General features: G+C 41.8%; 1 protein-coding gene across 8 annotated transcripts in view; it reads left to right on the forward strand.

Annotated features, from left to right (window-relative positions):
- The first annotated feature begins 227 nt into the window (after positions 1-227).
- Positions 228-15,583, forward strand: part of KIF1B (kinesin family member 1B) — a 139,003-nt gene continuing 123,647 nt past the window's right edge. For 2 of the 8 annotated variants that reach the window (XM_053920165.2, XM_053920163.2), the window contains exons 1-2: positions 355-748; positions 14,705-14,889. In XM_053920165.2, the coding sequence (XP_053776140.1) occupies positions 14,784-14,889 (106 nt within the window). In that variant the 5' untranslated portion in view covers positions 355-748; positions 14,705-14,783. Of the gene's footprint in view, positions 749-14,704; positions 14,890-15,583 lie in introns of all 8 variants that reach the window. The other 6 variants (XM_053920168.2, XM_053920167.2, XM_053920170.2 and 3 more) reach the window with 5 other exon arrangements.

Here is a 15,583-nt window from a genome sequence, read left to right on the forward strand (position 1 = left end):
CGCCTCCCACACTGACCTCACCTCCTCCGCAGGCAGCTGGCCCCCACCAGCCCTGCCCCGCCCCACTTAGCCCAGCTTTGTCCGCTTACACTGCGGATCATCCGGTTGGCCAGGCGCGGCTGCTGCCGCCTAACGCCCTTCGGGGGTCACCGGGGAGGGGACTCCGAGCGCCGGCTTCGTCCACCCCGCACCCCAGTACTCCCACAATCGAGCCAGCTTCTAGGCCACCAGGGGGCGCCCGGCGTCTCCCAGCTCCCCTCCGCAGCAAGCCTTCTCAGCTCTCTCTGCAATTGGCCGGCCGCCTCGAGTCCTGCGCTCCGATTGGCTACCGCCACGTCAGTCGCGGACGCAGGGGAGGGCCGAGGTGACGCACGGCTGCTGGGCTTGGGGCGGTGTCCCGCGCCGGCGGCTGCGGGAGGATCTTTGCGAGGACCTACTCTGGGCAGTGAGAGGGCGGCGGTCCTGGGAGGCACCGGCGCGAGTCCGAGCCACTCCTCGTCCCCCGAAGGCGCCACCGCCGGCCCTTCGTTGCGCCCCGGTCTCCCGCGCTGCCGCCCTCCGTGGCCCTCGATGCGGGAGCGGGCCGCTGCGTGATGGGGCTGCGAAGAGGCGCTCTGCGGCTCGCGGCGGCCGCTGCTCGCGCTGAGGAGTGTCGGTGCTCGGCCCCCCGCGCCCCCGCGCGCCGTGGCGCCTGCTGACCTGGCCGGCCCGCCCGCCCGCCCGCCCGTCCGTCCACAGCGCGGCTGAGGTAAGGCGGGCGGCGGTTCGCGCTGCTGCCGCCGGGTTGCGGAGGGCCCGTCTCGGGGGGAGGGGCGGCCGGGCCGGGGTCCGGGCGGCGTCCGGGCGGAGGAGGAGTTGGGCGGGGCGGGAGCGACGGACTACGAGGGTGCTGCCTCGCGGGACCCCCGGTGGGGTCGGGGAGCCTCGCCCTCGGGGAGTAGGGGACCCTCCCCAGACCAGCGGCGAGCCCAGGGCTAGGGTCCAGCGGCCTGCTGGGTCCCCGCAGCGCCCCGCACCAGCCCTCCGCTTCCCTGCAGCTGCCAGGCGCCGGCTGTGCCCCGCTGTCTGTCCGTTCCCGCAGCTCTCCGCGCGCATTGCAGCTCCGTGCGGACGGCGCTGCTCCATTTCGAAGCCACCCTTTTTTGTGTCCCTCATCCCTCTCCCCCATTGTGGTTGGCACCGGGGCTTCGGCGGGGAATGCGGCGGCGCCCTTGTGCCAGATGGAGGCAGGAAAGGGCATGGGGTGACTGGGGAAAGCCGGTGGCGCGAGGACTGGAGAGGGGAGCGCGGCGGCGAGGGAGGGAGGGGGCTCGCTGGAGGCCGGCCAGCCTCGAGCAGGCGGCCGTGGTCGCGGCGCTCGCAGCCTGGGATTACTCTGGCAGCCATATTGGGAGGATGATCTGACAAATCCTTCAGGAGCCAAGTCCTGTTGCTGGAAGGCACCTAGTGACAGCCCTGGCAGCCTTCAGGGTGACTGGCCACACCAGAAGCCAGGCTGTGGGGGTTGGGAAGCTGCTCCGGCAAGCCAGTCATTGTTCAGGCAACACCAGACATTCCAGGCCCTCAAACCAGAATTCAACTCCAAAATCACTTTTTCTCCCTGGGGAATGCTTACTGAGCTTCCAAGGGAAAGTGTCTTCAAGATTCCATTCTTGCTGGGGTGAAATACTGAGTGTGTGTATTCATCTCCGACGGCCAGTGCCTTAGGCGCGCACAGCAGATCCGAGGACTGCTCAGGCCGAAGGACCGGGACGGGGCCGCGGCAGATGGGCCTGGATGGGTAGGTTCTCGGAGCCGCTCGGCCTCCAGTGATTGGTCAGCTGGAAAAGCCTGCCGGTGGGGGAGGCTGGCGGCAGCATTTCTGAGCGCGCAGGTTGTCATCTTCGTGGAATTTCGAGGTGGCTGAAATTAGAGTGTCAACAGATCCCTCGCTCACTGTTCCAGGCAGCTGTTCTGTCCACATTGAACATTTTGCTTTGTGTCACAGATGGGTCTGTATGAGCCTAATGAAGGTATGGTGATTGGATTTGAATAGCTCTTAAGTGATATCATGGCGGATGTTTTATTTAAAGGCTGACATTTTATCAGCTTAGCTTAGTCATAATCAAATCTTAGCTCAAGTTCTTTAAGAAGTGAGCCGAAGCTTTCTGATGAACTTGGTGTGGCTGTTGGGTTATGGGGGGTGTTAATGTACTGTTTAGGGAAGGGATGTGAGGATTGCACAGGGGCTGGCGTTGAGAAGCAGGTCTGGAAATGATCGCTGGCTGAGTTCAGGGTGAGCCTGTAAGTCTGTTTTTTCCTAAGTCCTAGGTGTGGACAGTGGCGTGCCTTCTTTGTGTCCCCTGCTTTCACTCAAAGTCCATTTCTTAACGAATGAATTCTTACAACTTCTTAAGTTGAAAAATTAAAAAAATTTCAGACAAGATTTTCTAAGAAAAATCATAACACTTTATATTTTACTATTAAGCGTCCTTTTTAAAACATGGATGAATCAAAAATGGCTTCAACAGAATTTTTTTTTGTATTAATAGAAGTACAGAATGTCCGTTTTAAAATTTCATGCCCCAATTAAGAAATACTTCTAAATATTAACTTTTTACAGTTACTTTATTGGTTAAAAATAAAAAGTCTGAAGACTTGTGGTTAAATATATATGCAGCATTTGTTAAAATCAGACCTGATTGTGGATCTGATTTGGAGGCAAGATTTTATGAATCTGTGCAGCTCTGCCCTGATGAATGTTTTTCCAAAATTTATCCAATTAAGTACAGCTTCTAAAGCTTAGAACAAACTGTTTTTCCTTTTCAGACCAGATGTGAATGCAGTTTTCCTTTTTTTCTCTCTTTCCCACTTTGAATTTGTGTAGGGAATAAACTCCCAAGGAGAATGCTAACAGAGTGTCTCCACAGCCAAAGCTTTCTAGCCCACTTTCCCTGCTGTCGGTTTGTCCTGGGTGCAAAGTAAAGGACAACAATGGGCCCCTGCCTCCGTTTTGTAAACCCCTTTCCAGGCTGCTAATCACAGCAGGTCTTTTCCAGGCCTAAGCATATCCCTTTGGTCTTGTAAGCTAATAGGATATAATTTCAGAAGTCACTGGAGTGAAAGGTATAGCATGTGTACTTCGTGTAGTTCTCTTTGAAAGATGGCCTTATTGGAACATACACTGGTGAATTTCTGGAGTCCACAAAAGAATGTGAATAAATATAGATACATTTAGAACTTATTTTCATGTAGCTCATTAGCATGGAAGAGAAATGCAACAGATGTGACTGTGATAGAAAAAAACTACAAAAGGTGCCTTGGACCTCTCTCTGACGTTTTGGCTAATGGTCCAGTGATTCATTTATGCTCACTTTTGTGACATTCATTACTAATTAATTGAGAGTGCACATAGAGATTTAATTCTTTACCTTCAAGGACCTTACAGTTTACTGTTTGTAAAGTTATAGTAAGATAAGGTAATTCCACCTTTTTTCTATTTTAATACAATTTAGTGTGCTGCTGCCCCTGCCGTGGTGATTTCCATGGTGTTCAGTCAGAGCCTTTCCCCCATATAATACTTACTATCTAATACTCAGTTGGTACTTCTGTAATTGTTTTGTGGTTGTTTGTGCATATATTTTAAGTCATAAGATTGTAAATAATGGATTTAAAAATATTTTTAATGATACCACATTATCTTTACCAAAGCATATCATTAATCTACAAAGGGGGACCCCCCAAAGCCCAGAATTTATTTATTAAAAATTGCATATTTATTCTTACATGTTCAAACTTCAGTCATCTTCAAAGTACTCTCCTTTTGAGGCAATACACCTACTGAGACATTTTTTTTAAAAGAGATTTTATTTTTACAGAGAGGGGAAGTGAGAGAGAAAGAGAGGAGAGAAACATTAGTGTGTGGTTGCCTCTCACATGCCCTCTACTTGGGGACTTGGCCTGCAACCCAGGCATGTGCCCTGACTGGGAATCAAACCAGCGACCCTTTGGTTTGCAGGCCCGCTCGCGTTCAATCCACTGAGCTACACCAGACAGGGCTATTGAGGCATTTTTGCCACTGCTCAAAACAGTGTTTGAACTTGTAGATTTTGATGCCTGTTAGTGCTTCTGCCAGTTTTTTGTTTCACCCCCTCCACATAAGCAAAACATTTCCCTTTGAGGACTTTTTTCATCCAGGGAAACAAAAAAAACTTGCTAGGGGTGAGATCTGGTGAATAGGGAGGGTGGGGCACGGGGGTCATGCTGTTTTTTGGTCAAAAACTGCTGAACACTCAGTACAGTGTGGGCAGTTGTGCTTGTAAATCACACATTATGAAGTGGGCAGATGTGTTGAAAGAGTTCTCAAAAACAATTCGCTGAAGCTGAATGCAGCCTCTCACAACAAGGCCAACTGGTGCACTGATCCAGATGGGTTCCCAGAACACTCACCTGGTGGGGGAAGCCTGAACTCTTGTACAAGGGGCCTACCCACTAGAAGATAATTCCAGTTTTGTTGGGTCCCCCCTCGTATACCATCCTCTACTATTGCTCTCTTTGATGACTTCGATACTTGACTTAGTTCTGTCTATCTGAATTTCCGACAGCATCCTGACAGATTTTAATGACTGTATAAGTAATAACAACACTAATGATAGAATAGCTTCCCCATATCAGGCTCTTTCTATGTGCCAGAGTCTTTTCTAAGCACTTTACACTTATTCGCTAATTTTGTCTTTACAACAAGCATATGAGGTAGATACTATTATCCTCACTTTACAGATGAAGAAACTGAAACGGAGGCTGTCTTCCTCAGGTCACTAAGGGTAGTAAGTAACCAACCACTGTGCTGAGCTTACTTTGTAACTACCCTTAACCTTGAAAATCCCTTGACTTCTGCCCAAGCAAACGATGGTTTCATTCTGTTCCAGTAACTCAGTATATTGGCTCCATCTTTTGACATGTCATCACCCTCAGATCTACTAAAGATCTTGAATTTGTCTTCAGATCTTAAACTCCAGTAATTTATAGCTCTTGCTTTTGTAGTCTCTTTCTGTGTGTTCTCCCAACTCAAGTCTCCTGGACCATCAGCCTTTTCTGGATTTTACTTGTCTTCCTTTTCTCTACTGTGACTTCTGGGGTGACTACTTCAGTTATTTTCTCGCTAGCATTTGCAGTTTTTAATTATTCTTTATTATTCTGCAAGACCCACTATGCAGATGCCAGCCTTGCATCATTTCTACCATCCATACTCTCCATTTTTAGTCTGTGTCCTGGAGAAACGTCACAGTACTGGGATTAGTGCCATGATCAGTATGCAGTCTGATGTCCGCCCTGAGTCTGTCTTGGGTATCTGTTGAAGCAGGTCTGCTCAGTTTTCTTCCCTTTCTCCACAGTGGCATTTCTAAAATCTTGACCACTTCATACTCAGGCCTCCCCTCTGCCCCATGCTTGGCATAAAACCTTACCTGCCTCCTCACAGGGAAAAGAAGGCATGAACTCTCAGTTTCCTCTCCATTTACTTACAAACCTCTCTGCCTTCTTTCTTACCTCTTTCCTCTAGTGTTAGAGGAAAGGTTACCCTCCCTGACTTCAGCTACTCCCTCGGCCTGTGGCCTGAATATCACTGCTTTCTAATTTTAGGGATTTACTGTATTGGTTACTCCTCTTTCCCCTTCTCACCGATCCCCACAGTTCCTTGAATACAGCATGTACATTCCCACCTTAGGGCCTTTGCTCTGACTCTCTCTTCTGCTTGGGACACTCTTCCTCTGAAATGTGCTCGGCTAACTCCTTCACTTCCTCCAAGTCTCACCACCTCGACAGGTCTGCCTTGACCTCATTCGTTGTGCACCTGCACAGCGCTGCTCCCACCACACTCCAGCTCCCCCTGACTTCGCTGTAGTTCGCTCCCACATAATGCTTCTTAACACCGAACATTCTGTAGAACTTACTATTTTAATGTCCTCTCTTCCCCTGTGGCAAGGATGTTTATCTGTTTTGTTCATTGGTTTATCTCAGACTTCTGGAACTGCTTGTCACGTAGTAGGTACTTAATAAATAGTTGTTGAATAAAGTACAGAAACTTGGGAGATGTAGGGGGAGGAAAATCCCTCCTTCATTTCTGTGTACTTCTAATTGTCTCTCTCCTGCCCCTCACAGCCAGGTTCTAGAAGCAGCAAGGATACCTGCATTTCTACTTCCTTGCCTCCTAATTACTCCCCAAGCCACCACAGACTGGTCCACTTCACTGACACTGCTTTTGCTCAGGTGTCCAGACCTTTATTGCTGAAAATGGGGCACCTGTCACACCTTTGCAGTATTGGAAGTGTTGCTCACTTCACTCCTCTGTTTGAACTTCATCTGTTGGTGTTTTGGGTGGGGCTAGTTTCAGTCTCTTGGGGCCCCTCACGTGGCGACTCACATGACTGTCAAATTCATTCAACACAAATTTTTGTATAACTTTATTTGTATTAAAGACTGACTTTGTTTTTAGGAACCAGAGTTTTGAGTACATACCATATTTCCAATGTTAAAGAGCAGAATAGGTTATTATAGGAAAGTTTTCTTTAGAACCTATACCGCTTACTGCTTATAAGAAGGATTTGAGCAGCTTACTGCAAATACCATATATACAGTGAGGCTGTCAGAATACGGAGGGAGAGAGAGAGAGAAACATTAATTTGTTGCTCCACTTATTTATGCATTAATTGGTTACTTGTATGTTCCCTGACTGGAGATAGAACTGCAATCTTGTCGTATTGGGATGATGCTCTGACCAACTGAGCTACCCAGTGAGGGCCTAGAAGAACATCTGTGTTGGGATTTGAGAAGCAGGGTTCCCAGCAGAACTGCCAAAATAAAATTATAGGATGTAGCTTTAGATATTGGAACAAATTAACTATCCAAACTTTGAGAGAAAGAAAAAATGAAAAAATCGTTCTCATTTAGAATAGTTTATTTTAGGCCATAGGAGCTATTGTTTGCTTGATACACTTCTTGTTTTAATGAGAATAAAATCATGTCATCAGTGAAAAGGAGGATCTTTGATTTCTTAATTGTAGTCATAGGACATGTGTCTAATAAAGCCAAGAGTTGTATCAGGTTATTTTACATGGTAATTAAAGAAAACAGTTGGTGAGCCTGACAACTACTTTACCCCACATGAGATTGAGAGTCTGGTCTGTCAGGAGCCTCTTCCTGTGCAGTCTGATTCTTGGCATTGAGTTGGAATGCAGAAAGAAGCTTTTCTGACATGTGATCCATTTTGAGCTTTCACAGCTTGGCTCGTAGCTGATTTTTATCTATAGAGTCAGAAACCAAGAACAGACAAGTAATTCATATGTAAAAATAAATTCTTGCATTTTGAAAGGGACCATTTTATCAGTATAGCCACGGTCAGTGACACAGTATTGGGTCCTAAAACCTGCTTGGTCCTCATGGAAACTGTTAGATGGAGAAATGCAGAACTTAGACTAACAAGGAAATTTTCATAGCATCTCAAAATGGACTTACTAGCTGCAAATATTTACTTTTAGGTAACCATTCTTTAAGTTATAGTTCATTCTTTAAAATATAATTCAGTGGGAAAGATTATCTTTTAAATAGGCTGCTTGTAGATATTGTAAATTTGCTGCTGTGTAGCAAATTGTGTGAATATTGATTTTTAAAAGACTTGGTTAAATTTTATTTTCACTTGTGACAAATGTACTGAGTAAAGTATCAGCGTATGAGAATTAAGTGAACTACTGACTTCATAGGGCAGAATGAAATAAAGGGAAAAATGAAGTATCAAGACTTTTTAGGGAGCAAAGAGAAAGAAGGTATGACTTTTGGCTCAGAAAGGGGGGCATTAAGGAATGCATGAATTAATGCTTCCTGCTTCATGGTGACATTTGACCTTGTCCTCAGAAGATATGGACTTAAATAATAGGTTAAGAAGGAAGATTGGGCTTCCAGGAATTGCATATTTGGTGTAGTAAGAGGGTGACTGCTGGAGAAGGAGGCTGAAGTTGGGCAGTGAGAATGGAGACTGGGAAAGAAGGTTGAATTGTGGAGGCCCTTGAATTTTTAGTTTATTTTCTGAGGCTGTGGAAACCAATTGAAAATATGTAAGGACGTGAAATGACCTCTGTTTTAGGAATGTAATCCTGGCCATCCTGGCTATTTTCTATTGAAAAGGGGTATGACAAAAACAAGCTAACCAGCACTAGTATTATTTTGTTCTTGTCTGTTCACTTTGCCGAAATGTCACCTTGAGAATGTCATCCCCTTAGGCTCCTAATAATCCGGGGTACCTCTGAAGACAAGTGACAATTGTATGAGATTAAAAAAAGCAATTGGGCAAACATTTAGAATAATTAAAATGAATTAGACCTAAATGTTTTTACTTTTATTAAATGTTTATCCCTTTATTGTTAGTGAATGCTTTTGGAATCTTGCTCCATTGCGCTTTCCTGAGGCTTCTAATTGCATGTCATAAGGAAGGAAAACTGGTCAGAGGAACAGTCTAGAACTGAGGCTAAGTGATTCATACTGTGTATTGTTGACTTTCCTACCTGCCTTTCTTCTTTTGGCTTTTCAAAATTTGGAAAATGTACTTTTATGCTGTTTTTCTTGTTTTTCTATAACTTTTAAAAAAGATTTTATTTATTTATTTTTAGACAGAGGGGAAGGGATGGAGAAAGAGAGGGAGAGAAACAGCAATGTGTGGTTGCCTCCCATGTCTCCCCAACTGGGGACCTTGTCTGCAACTCGGGCATGTGCCCTGACTGGGAATCTAACCAGCAACCCTTTGGTTCTCAAGCCAGCACTCAGTCCCCTGAGCCACACCAGCCAGGGCTATAACTTCTTTAAAATACTCTGTAAATTATTGTTTCTCACTAGAATTTATTTTTAAAAAGGTTTTATTTATTTATTTTTAGAGAAGGATGAAGGGAGGGAGAAAGAGGGAGAGAAACATTGATTGGTTGCTTCTTGTAGGCACCCTGACGGGCAGTGGAACCTGTGAGGCAGGCCTGGGCTCTGACCCTGGATCAAACTGGTGACCTTTTTGCTTTGTGGGAAGAAGCACAACCAACTGAGCTGCACTGGTCAGGGCTCTCACTGGAATTTAAACTTAACTTCAGATTTATATAATTACTCATTTAAAAAAGAGGATCAGGGAGTTTTGGAGCTGTAATCCTTTGATGGACATCTCTATTTTAAGAGAGATGCTGTTTACAATGGTAGGCAGTAACAAATAACACTTTCTATTGTCCACTTAACTGTAGTTTCCTATTATTGTATAAAATTTTACTCAGGAGATGGTTGCAGTTTTACTGTAGGACAGTCAACCAGAAAAAACCTCTTTAAGCTTTGATTGTTTTTGGAAAGTAATTTTAAAGTGTACATATCACGTCCAAAAAAGAATTACTTACTAGCTTTTTAATTAGGAAGAAATTTGAAATTAATTTTATTCTTTTTCCTATCTATTTTGGAAGAACTTTTTAAAAAAACATTTTATTTGATTATATTCAGAGAGATGGGAAGAGAGGGAGGGAAAGGGGGAGAGAAACATCAGTGTCAGAGAGAAATGTTGATTTGTTGCCTATTATATGTGCCCTGACTGTGAGTGAACCTGCAACCCAGGCTTGTGCCCTGACTGGGAATTGAACCGGCAACCCCTTTCACTTTGCCGGATGATGCTCGACCAACTGAGCCATACCGGTCAGAGCATAACAATTTTTTAATTCTGTCATCACTCTGTTAACTCACAATAACTAGAAATTCAACTAAAATAATCTTAATTTAACTGTTATATTCAAGACCCTGTGATGTAGGGGATTTAGAAATACGACTAAGATTCTGTTCTTGTCCTTAAGGAACTTCATATCTATAGTAAAGATAAGAAAAGTAACTTATTCTGCTTTAGGTAGGATCAGTGAATTGAAAAACATTAAATGGAGAAGCATTTGCATTTGGTTGGAAGAGCAGGGACAATCTACGAAGGCTTTAGAGATGTAGCATGTGAGAAGGTCCCAGAAAAATGATTGAATTTTGACAAAAACAGGAGAGAGGGAAGCTCACGATGGATAGTTGGAACAAAGGCATAGGGACAGAAAAACATGAGATGCTTTCAGGAAGCCCTCTGGTGGGTGGGTGTTAAGAAGTGTAGATGGAAGGCAGTATTTTATGGGCTAATAAAAATAGGTGGTTTATGTTGCAGAACACATTGAACGCTGCTGCAGGGAGTTTTGTCATTGCTTGGTAGACACTAGAGAAGCTTTGAGGATTTAAATGGACAATTGTATGAACAGACCTGTACTTCAGGAAGATGAGTCTAGCGATACTGTGTAGTGTGGATGAAATTGGTGAAAATGATAGTATTGTGTAGTACGGTTGGGTAAGAAGATTAACAGTCTTGGGTGAGAAGTATGGAGGTCCTAAAAAGGATAGTGATGGTAGAAATAAGAGATTTTATAGGTAGAAGCCATGTAATTTGGATGGATAGAGGAAGCAAGCTATTAGACTTGTGTGGGAACGGGAGAATGGTGAGAACATTAAAATAAATAAAAGAGGTGGAAGAGCCTCTGCTGCTGGAGGGAGGTGGAGAGAGATCTTGACTTTGGTTGTGTCAGGTTGAATGAAATGCTGGCAGGATAGTTGGGTAGAGGAGTCAAACAGTATATTGAAAAGTGTATGTATGGGGACATTAGATATTAGAGATGTTAGTGGTTTGCTTCCTAGTTGCAAATGCACAATGCTTTATATCTAAAACCTAGCTTTGTTGTTTGTTTGCGTGTCAGTCAGCAGCATTCAGCATTTTGGTAGGCCATAGATAAAACACAAGAAGTTGGTTTTTTTTTTTAATTTAAATATCTATAATATTCAGCCCTGGCTGGTGTGACTCAGTGGATTGGGTGCCGGCCTGTGAACCAGAGGGTTGCCAGTTTGATTCCCAGTCAGGGCACATGTCTGGGTTGCGGGCCAGGTTCCCTGGTGAGGGGCATGTGGGAGGCAACCACGGATTGATGTTTCTCTCCCTCCCATTCTCTCTCTCTAAAAATAAAATAAATCAAATCTTAAAAAAATATCTATAATATTCAGTAATTCTTGACATTTTGGCAAACTTGTTTCTTCTGTCTTCCCCTAACAAATTCCTTAATATCATCTGATACCCAGTCTATGAAATGTCTTTTTATAGAGTTTCCTGATTAAAAAAATGATTGCATTTGTTTGATAACTAGCATGAGTCTCTTTTATTATTACCCCCTACCCCAGTTATGCTATTTATTTGAAGAAACTGGGTGACTTGACCTATAAAGTTTTACATATTCTGGATTTGGCTGACTAATTGCATCTTTTAGGTGTCCTTTAAATTGTTACTTTGCTCCACGTATGTCCTGTAAACTGGTAGTTAACATTTGAAGCTTGAGTCTATTTGGTATTTTTTTAAGGGCTTGGGATAAGAATACTTAAAAGATGGTGCTGTGTTTCCTATTGTAGCACATCAGGAGGCACAAGCAACCTAGGTGTACCATGTTTAATAATATTAAATTTGATTCAGATGTTGTTAGCCCAGTCCATACACTATCATAATCTCACATCAGTGAACCTTTCATCGAAGACTTTTTAGCAGCTAATGATGATTGTTGCAGAGAGCCTTCATATCATTAGAGTTGGAAAATGGTGATACTCTGTCATTTCTTCTGCATTTATGATTAGCTGAAATTTTTCTGTAAAGAAGAACTTGCCCACATTGACTCTCTAGCTAGTCAGGAATATAGTTTATACAGGATATACAAATTGGATATGTGCTCAGTTCTTTTGTTTTATTTGCCAATCTTCAGAATAATGAGCTTTTAAAAAACTATCATCATGAACTCATGAATTTATATATTTTATGTCTTTCAGTCTATTTGCTGCATGTATGTATGTGTTTTTATATTTTCATTATCCCATCTTTTGTCCAGTAGGAGCCCCTTTAAGTTGGCATTGTGTCCTTTTGCCATGAACAATACAAAATAGAATGCAGTCATATAAAATGATAGCAATGTTCTCAAACTGTGTTTGGGGCTATAAATGCTCCAGGAAACTCCAGTGATTCCTGGAACGTTTGGGTAGTCATTTGGAAGAGGTAAGACTGGAGGGGGGCTATCAAAGAGAGGAGAAAATGAAAATTCATTTGACTTTTCATTTGAAAATGAAAATTATAGGGGAGTAATTGTTAGGAGGTGTGAAAGAACATGGGATAGTAAAGGAGCTTGACTAGAGCGAAGTCAAGAGTACCTTGACTTTGGTCTTGATTTTGTAAGCACTGGGGAATGAGAGAAGGTTCTTCAGTTTGGAAGTGAAATTGAAAGTTATGCTTTGGAAAGGTTAGCGTTGCAACAGGGTTAAGCAGTTGCGTAACACAGGGTTCTCAGCTGGAGATTTACATCATCTTTTTGGAAATTAAACAAAGAACCCATACCTGGAGCCTATCTCAGAACTGTCCAGTACCAGGTTGGGGAGTACAGGCTCATTTGCTTTTCTTTTTTTAAAAATTAAATTTATTGGGGGTAACAGTGGTTAAGAACATCATATAAATTTCAGGTGTACAACTTTATAATACAACATTTATATGTTTTATTGTATGTTCATCACCCAAAGTCTGGTCTCCTTCTATCAACATATACTTTCGAAAGGCCCTCATATGATTCTGTTTTATCAATCCTAACAAAAGCTAAAAGCTTAAAAATCAGTTGAGGTAGTAAATAGATTGGGATAATAGCAGGGGGAATAAGAGGAAGGAAGAGACAGAAAATGCAAATTTGTTTTTAAAGTTTTCCTATGGCATCTCATTAATAATGTTAACACTAATAAAAAGATTCAAGGAGAAGGAAACAAAGATGACTCTTAAGATTTGTGGTATAGGGCCAGATAGAAATAGGAGATTAGCAGAAATTGCTAGTTTGGGGAAGAAAGTAATGGGACATGCAGAGTGTTGAGATGATGGCTGTGTATCAAAGTGAACTCTAGGGGTTGAAAGGTGTTCTCTCTCTGCATCTTCATTCATTCTCTCTTGGCACAGTACTGTGCTCAACTTGTGACTGTTGGTCATGCTGTATTGATTGGGAAGGTTAAAAACTCTAAGCTTTCATTTGATAAATGTGATCACAATAAATATTTGATACATTTTTTAAAAGTACCATCTGTTTAATGTAAACAAAGTGGGAAAGGGACTAGAAAAATATTGCAGGTATAAAGAGATCAATATCAATAAATATTGTAATCATTTGAGACAAAAAGAAAAAAAATCAGTAAACCAGGCAAAGGACTTTAACAGTTTTTACTATTGGAAAATATAATTTATTAATTCATCCTTTCAAGGAACATTTATTTACTCGGTTTTTTCACCAGGTATTGTTCTAAGTGCTAGCAGATAAGATCTCTGAACATTCTGGTCTGGTGGTGGTGTGAGGGAGACAGACAATAGACATGTTTCAAAAAACAAGAATTTCAAATAGTGGTAATGCTGTTGAGAAAATAAAGAGAGTAGCTTTTGGTTTTTTATTTATTTAGGCTTTATCTTGTGGAAGATATTTGTGGTTGTGCAACTGGGGGTTAGCATTCCTAATCTCTACTTAATTATGTGGGAAATAATTGGTCTAAGTTTTTATTTTTAGAAAAGATTTTATTTATTTCTTAAATTGATGGTAAAGGAGGGAGAAAGAGAGGGAGAGAAACGTTGATATGTGAGAGAAATATTGATCAGTTGCTTCTTCACGTGCCACCAACTGGGGACCTGGCCTGCAACCCAGGCATGTGCCCTGATCAGGAATTGAAATGATCTTTTGGTTCCAAGGCCAGTGCTCAATCCACTGAGCCACACCAGCCAGAACAGGTTTAAGTTCTATTGGGGCTTTCTGATAATTGAACTTTAAAGTATTTTTCTTTTTTCTTTCTATTTTTTTTTATGGTCTTGAAGATGTTTGTATAATAATAGAGTACAGATTGAGATCTGCTTTTTCTTGTGGAAATTACTTATATGGGTTCTTTTCACAGAATAGTGTTCGTTTTGTTCTGTTGGGAGGGAAACGTCCTTTGAAAAACGTTCACATTTTTTCCTGTGGATTCATTCAGTAGTAAAATGTAGTGATTTGATTCTGCACTTCAGAGGATGGAGCCTGAGTTTCTTGGAATCTTTTGATTCTTTGTACAGGATGGTCGCTAGGGTCAAATGAGACACAAATGAAAGGGATCATCCAAGTTAAAGGAATCTCTGAATACTTAGAAGTTAAAGGAGCAAACTAGAACTCTTTGTCCCTTACTGTTTAAGAATATATCAGATAACTGAATGTTTCAACCTGCAATCAAAAGTATAGAAGGTTCAGTGCACTTCTGTAAAGTAAGTTGTTTTTACAGATGTGAATTTACTTGTGTAAAGAACTCTAACAAATAAAAGCTTTGTGTTTTTCATGTTACTGAAGATTGATTTGGAAAAACAGAGGGCAAGATAAGATACCTGTTACTTTACAGCTACATTTTTTATTACTACGTTTAGGGAGTTTTTGTATATGGTAAAGAGGTAATGGAGTAGGAAAACAAATTCGGTCATAATTTTCTATTTTATAGATTTACAGGGAGGAAAAAATGAGATTTTTAGAAATGAAAGCAGAAATAGTACTAAGATATAAGAGCTCTTATGCTCAAGTTAGCACGAGCTTTAATTCTGACTACTTTCTGTGGATTTTTTTCTTTAAAGGAAGCTCGAACATAAATTCAAAAGAAGATTTGATTCTTTCTTTCTGGACTGCATATATATAACAAGACCATCAATCAGTATGTCGGGAGCCTCGGTGAAGGTGGCTGTCCGTGTGCGGCCCTTCAATTCTCGAGAGACCAGCAAAGAGTCCAAGTGCATCATTCAGATGCAAGGCAACTCAACTAGTAAGTACATGTTGTTTTCGATCAGTTATATCTCACTTTCCTATCCTTCCTCCTTTCCCTTCTTGCTGTGATCAGAATAAATGAACATTTGGGTATTACCACTTTGAACTTTGCTATTTTGAATGGCCCATTAAATGCTCCCCGCCATGATATTTTCTCTACCAAATTTAAATATAGACTATTTATTTTGTTCTTTACAATTGAGGAATCACTGGAGAACTGAATTAATTAGCTAGTGTAATTAGGTTGAAATCTTAATGATAGTAAAGGTGTAAGCAATAATTTTTACTAATGATAACATGTAATATACCTTTTGAGTTGCCAAGATTCTTTTTCTTTTTTGACTTAAAATAGCACTTCAGCTTACCAAGATAGTCTTAAAACTCTTACAATATTTCTTTGAGTTGACCAATAGATATAGCTAGAATATGTAGCTATAGCTTTGTGAAAAAGCAGAAGAATTATAGATTCTTCAAGTTAATGCTAAATAGTTGGGGGAAACCGTACTGATCTCATCTGTCTGTGGGCCGTTTGACAGTGTTCTGTGTAGAAGATTATACCAGTGGGAAATAAAATTATATACAGGGCAGGACAAAAGTAGGTTTATAGTTGTTCGTATGGAAAATAATAATTAAGAAATAATACAAGAATGAAATCTGTGTTTCATGTACTCATAACTGTAAACCTACTTTTG

This window comes from Desmodus rotundus, chromosome 3, assembly GCF_022682495.2.
Source record: "Desmodus rotundus isolate HL8 chromosome 3, HLdesRot8A.1, whole genome shotgun sequence".
NCBI lineage: Eukaryota > Metazoa > Chordata > Mammalia > Chiroptera > Phyllostomidae > Desmodus > Desmodus rotundus.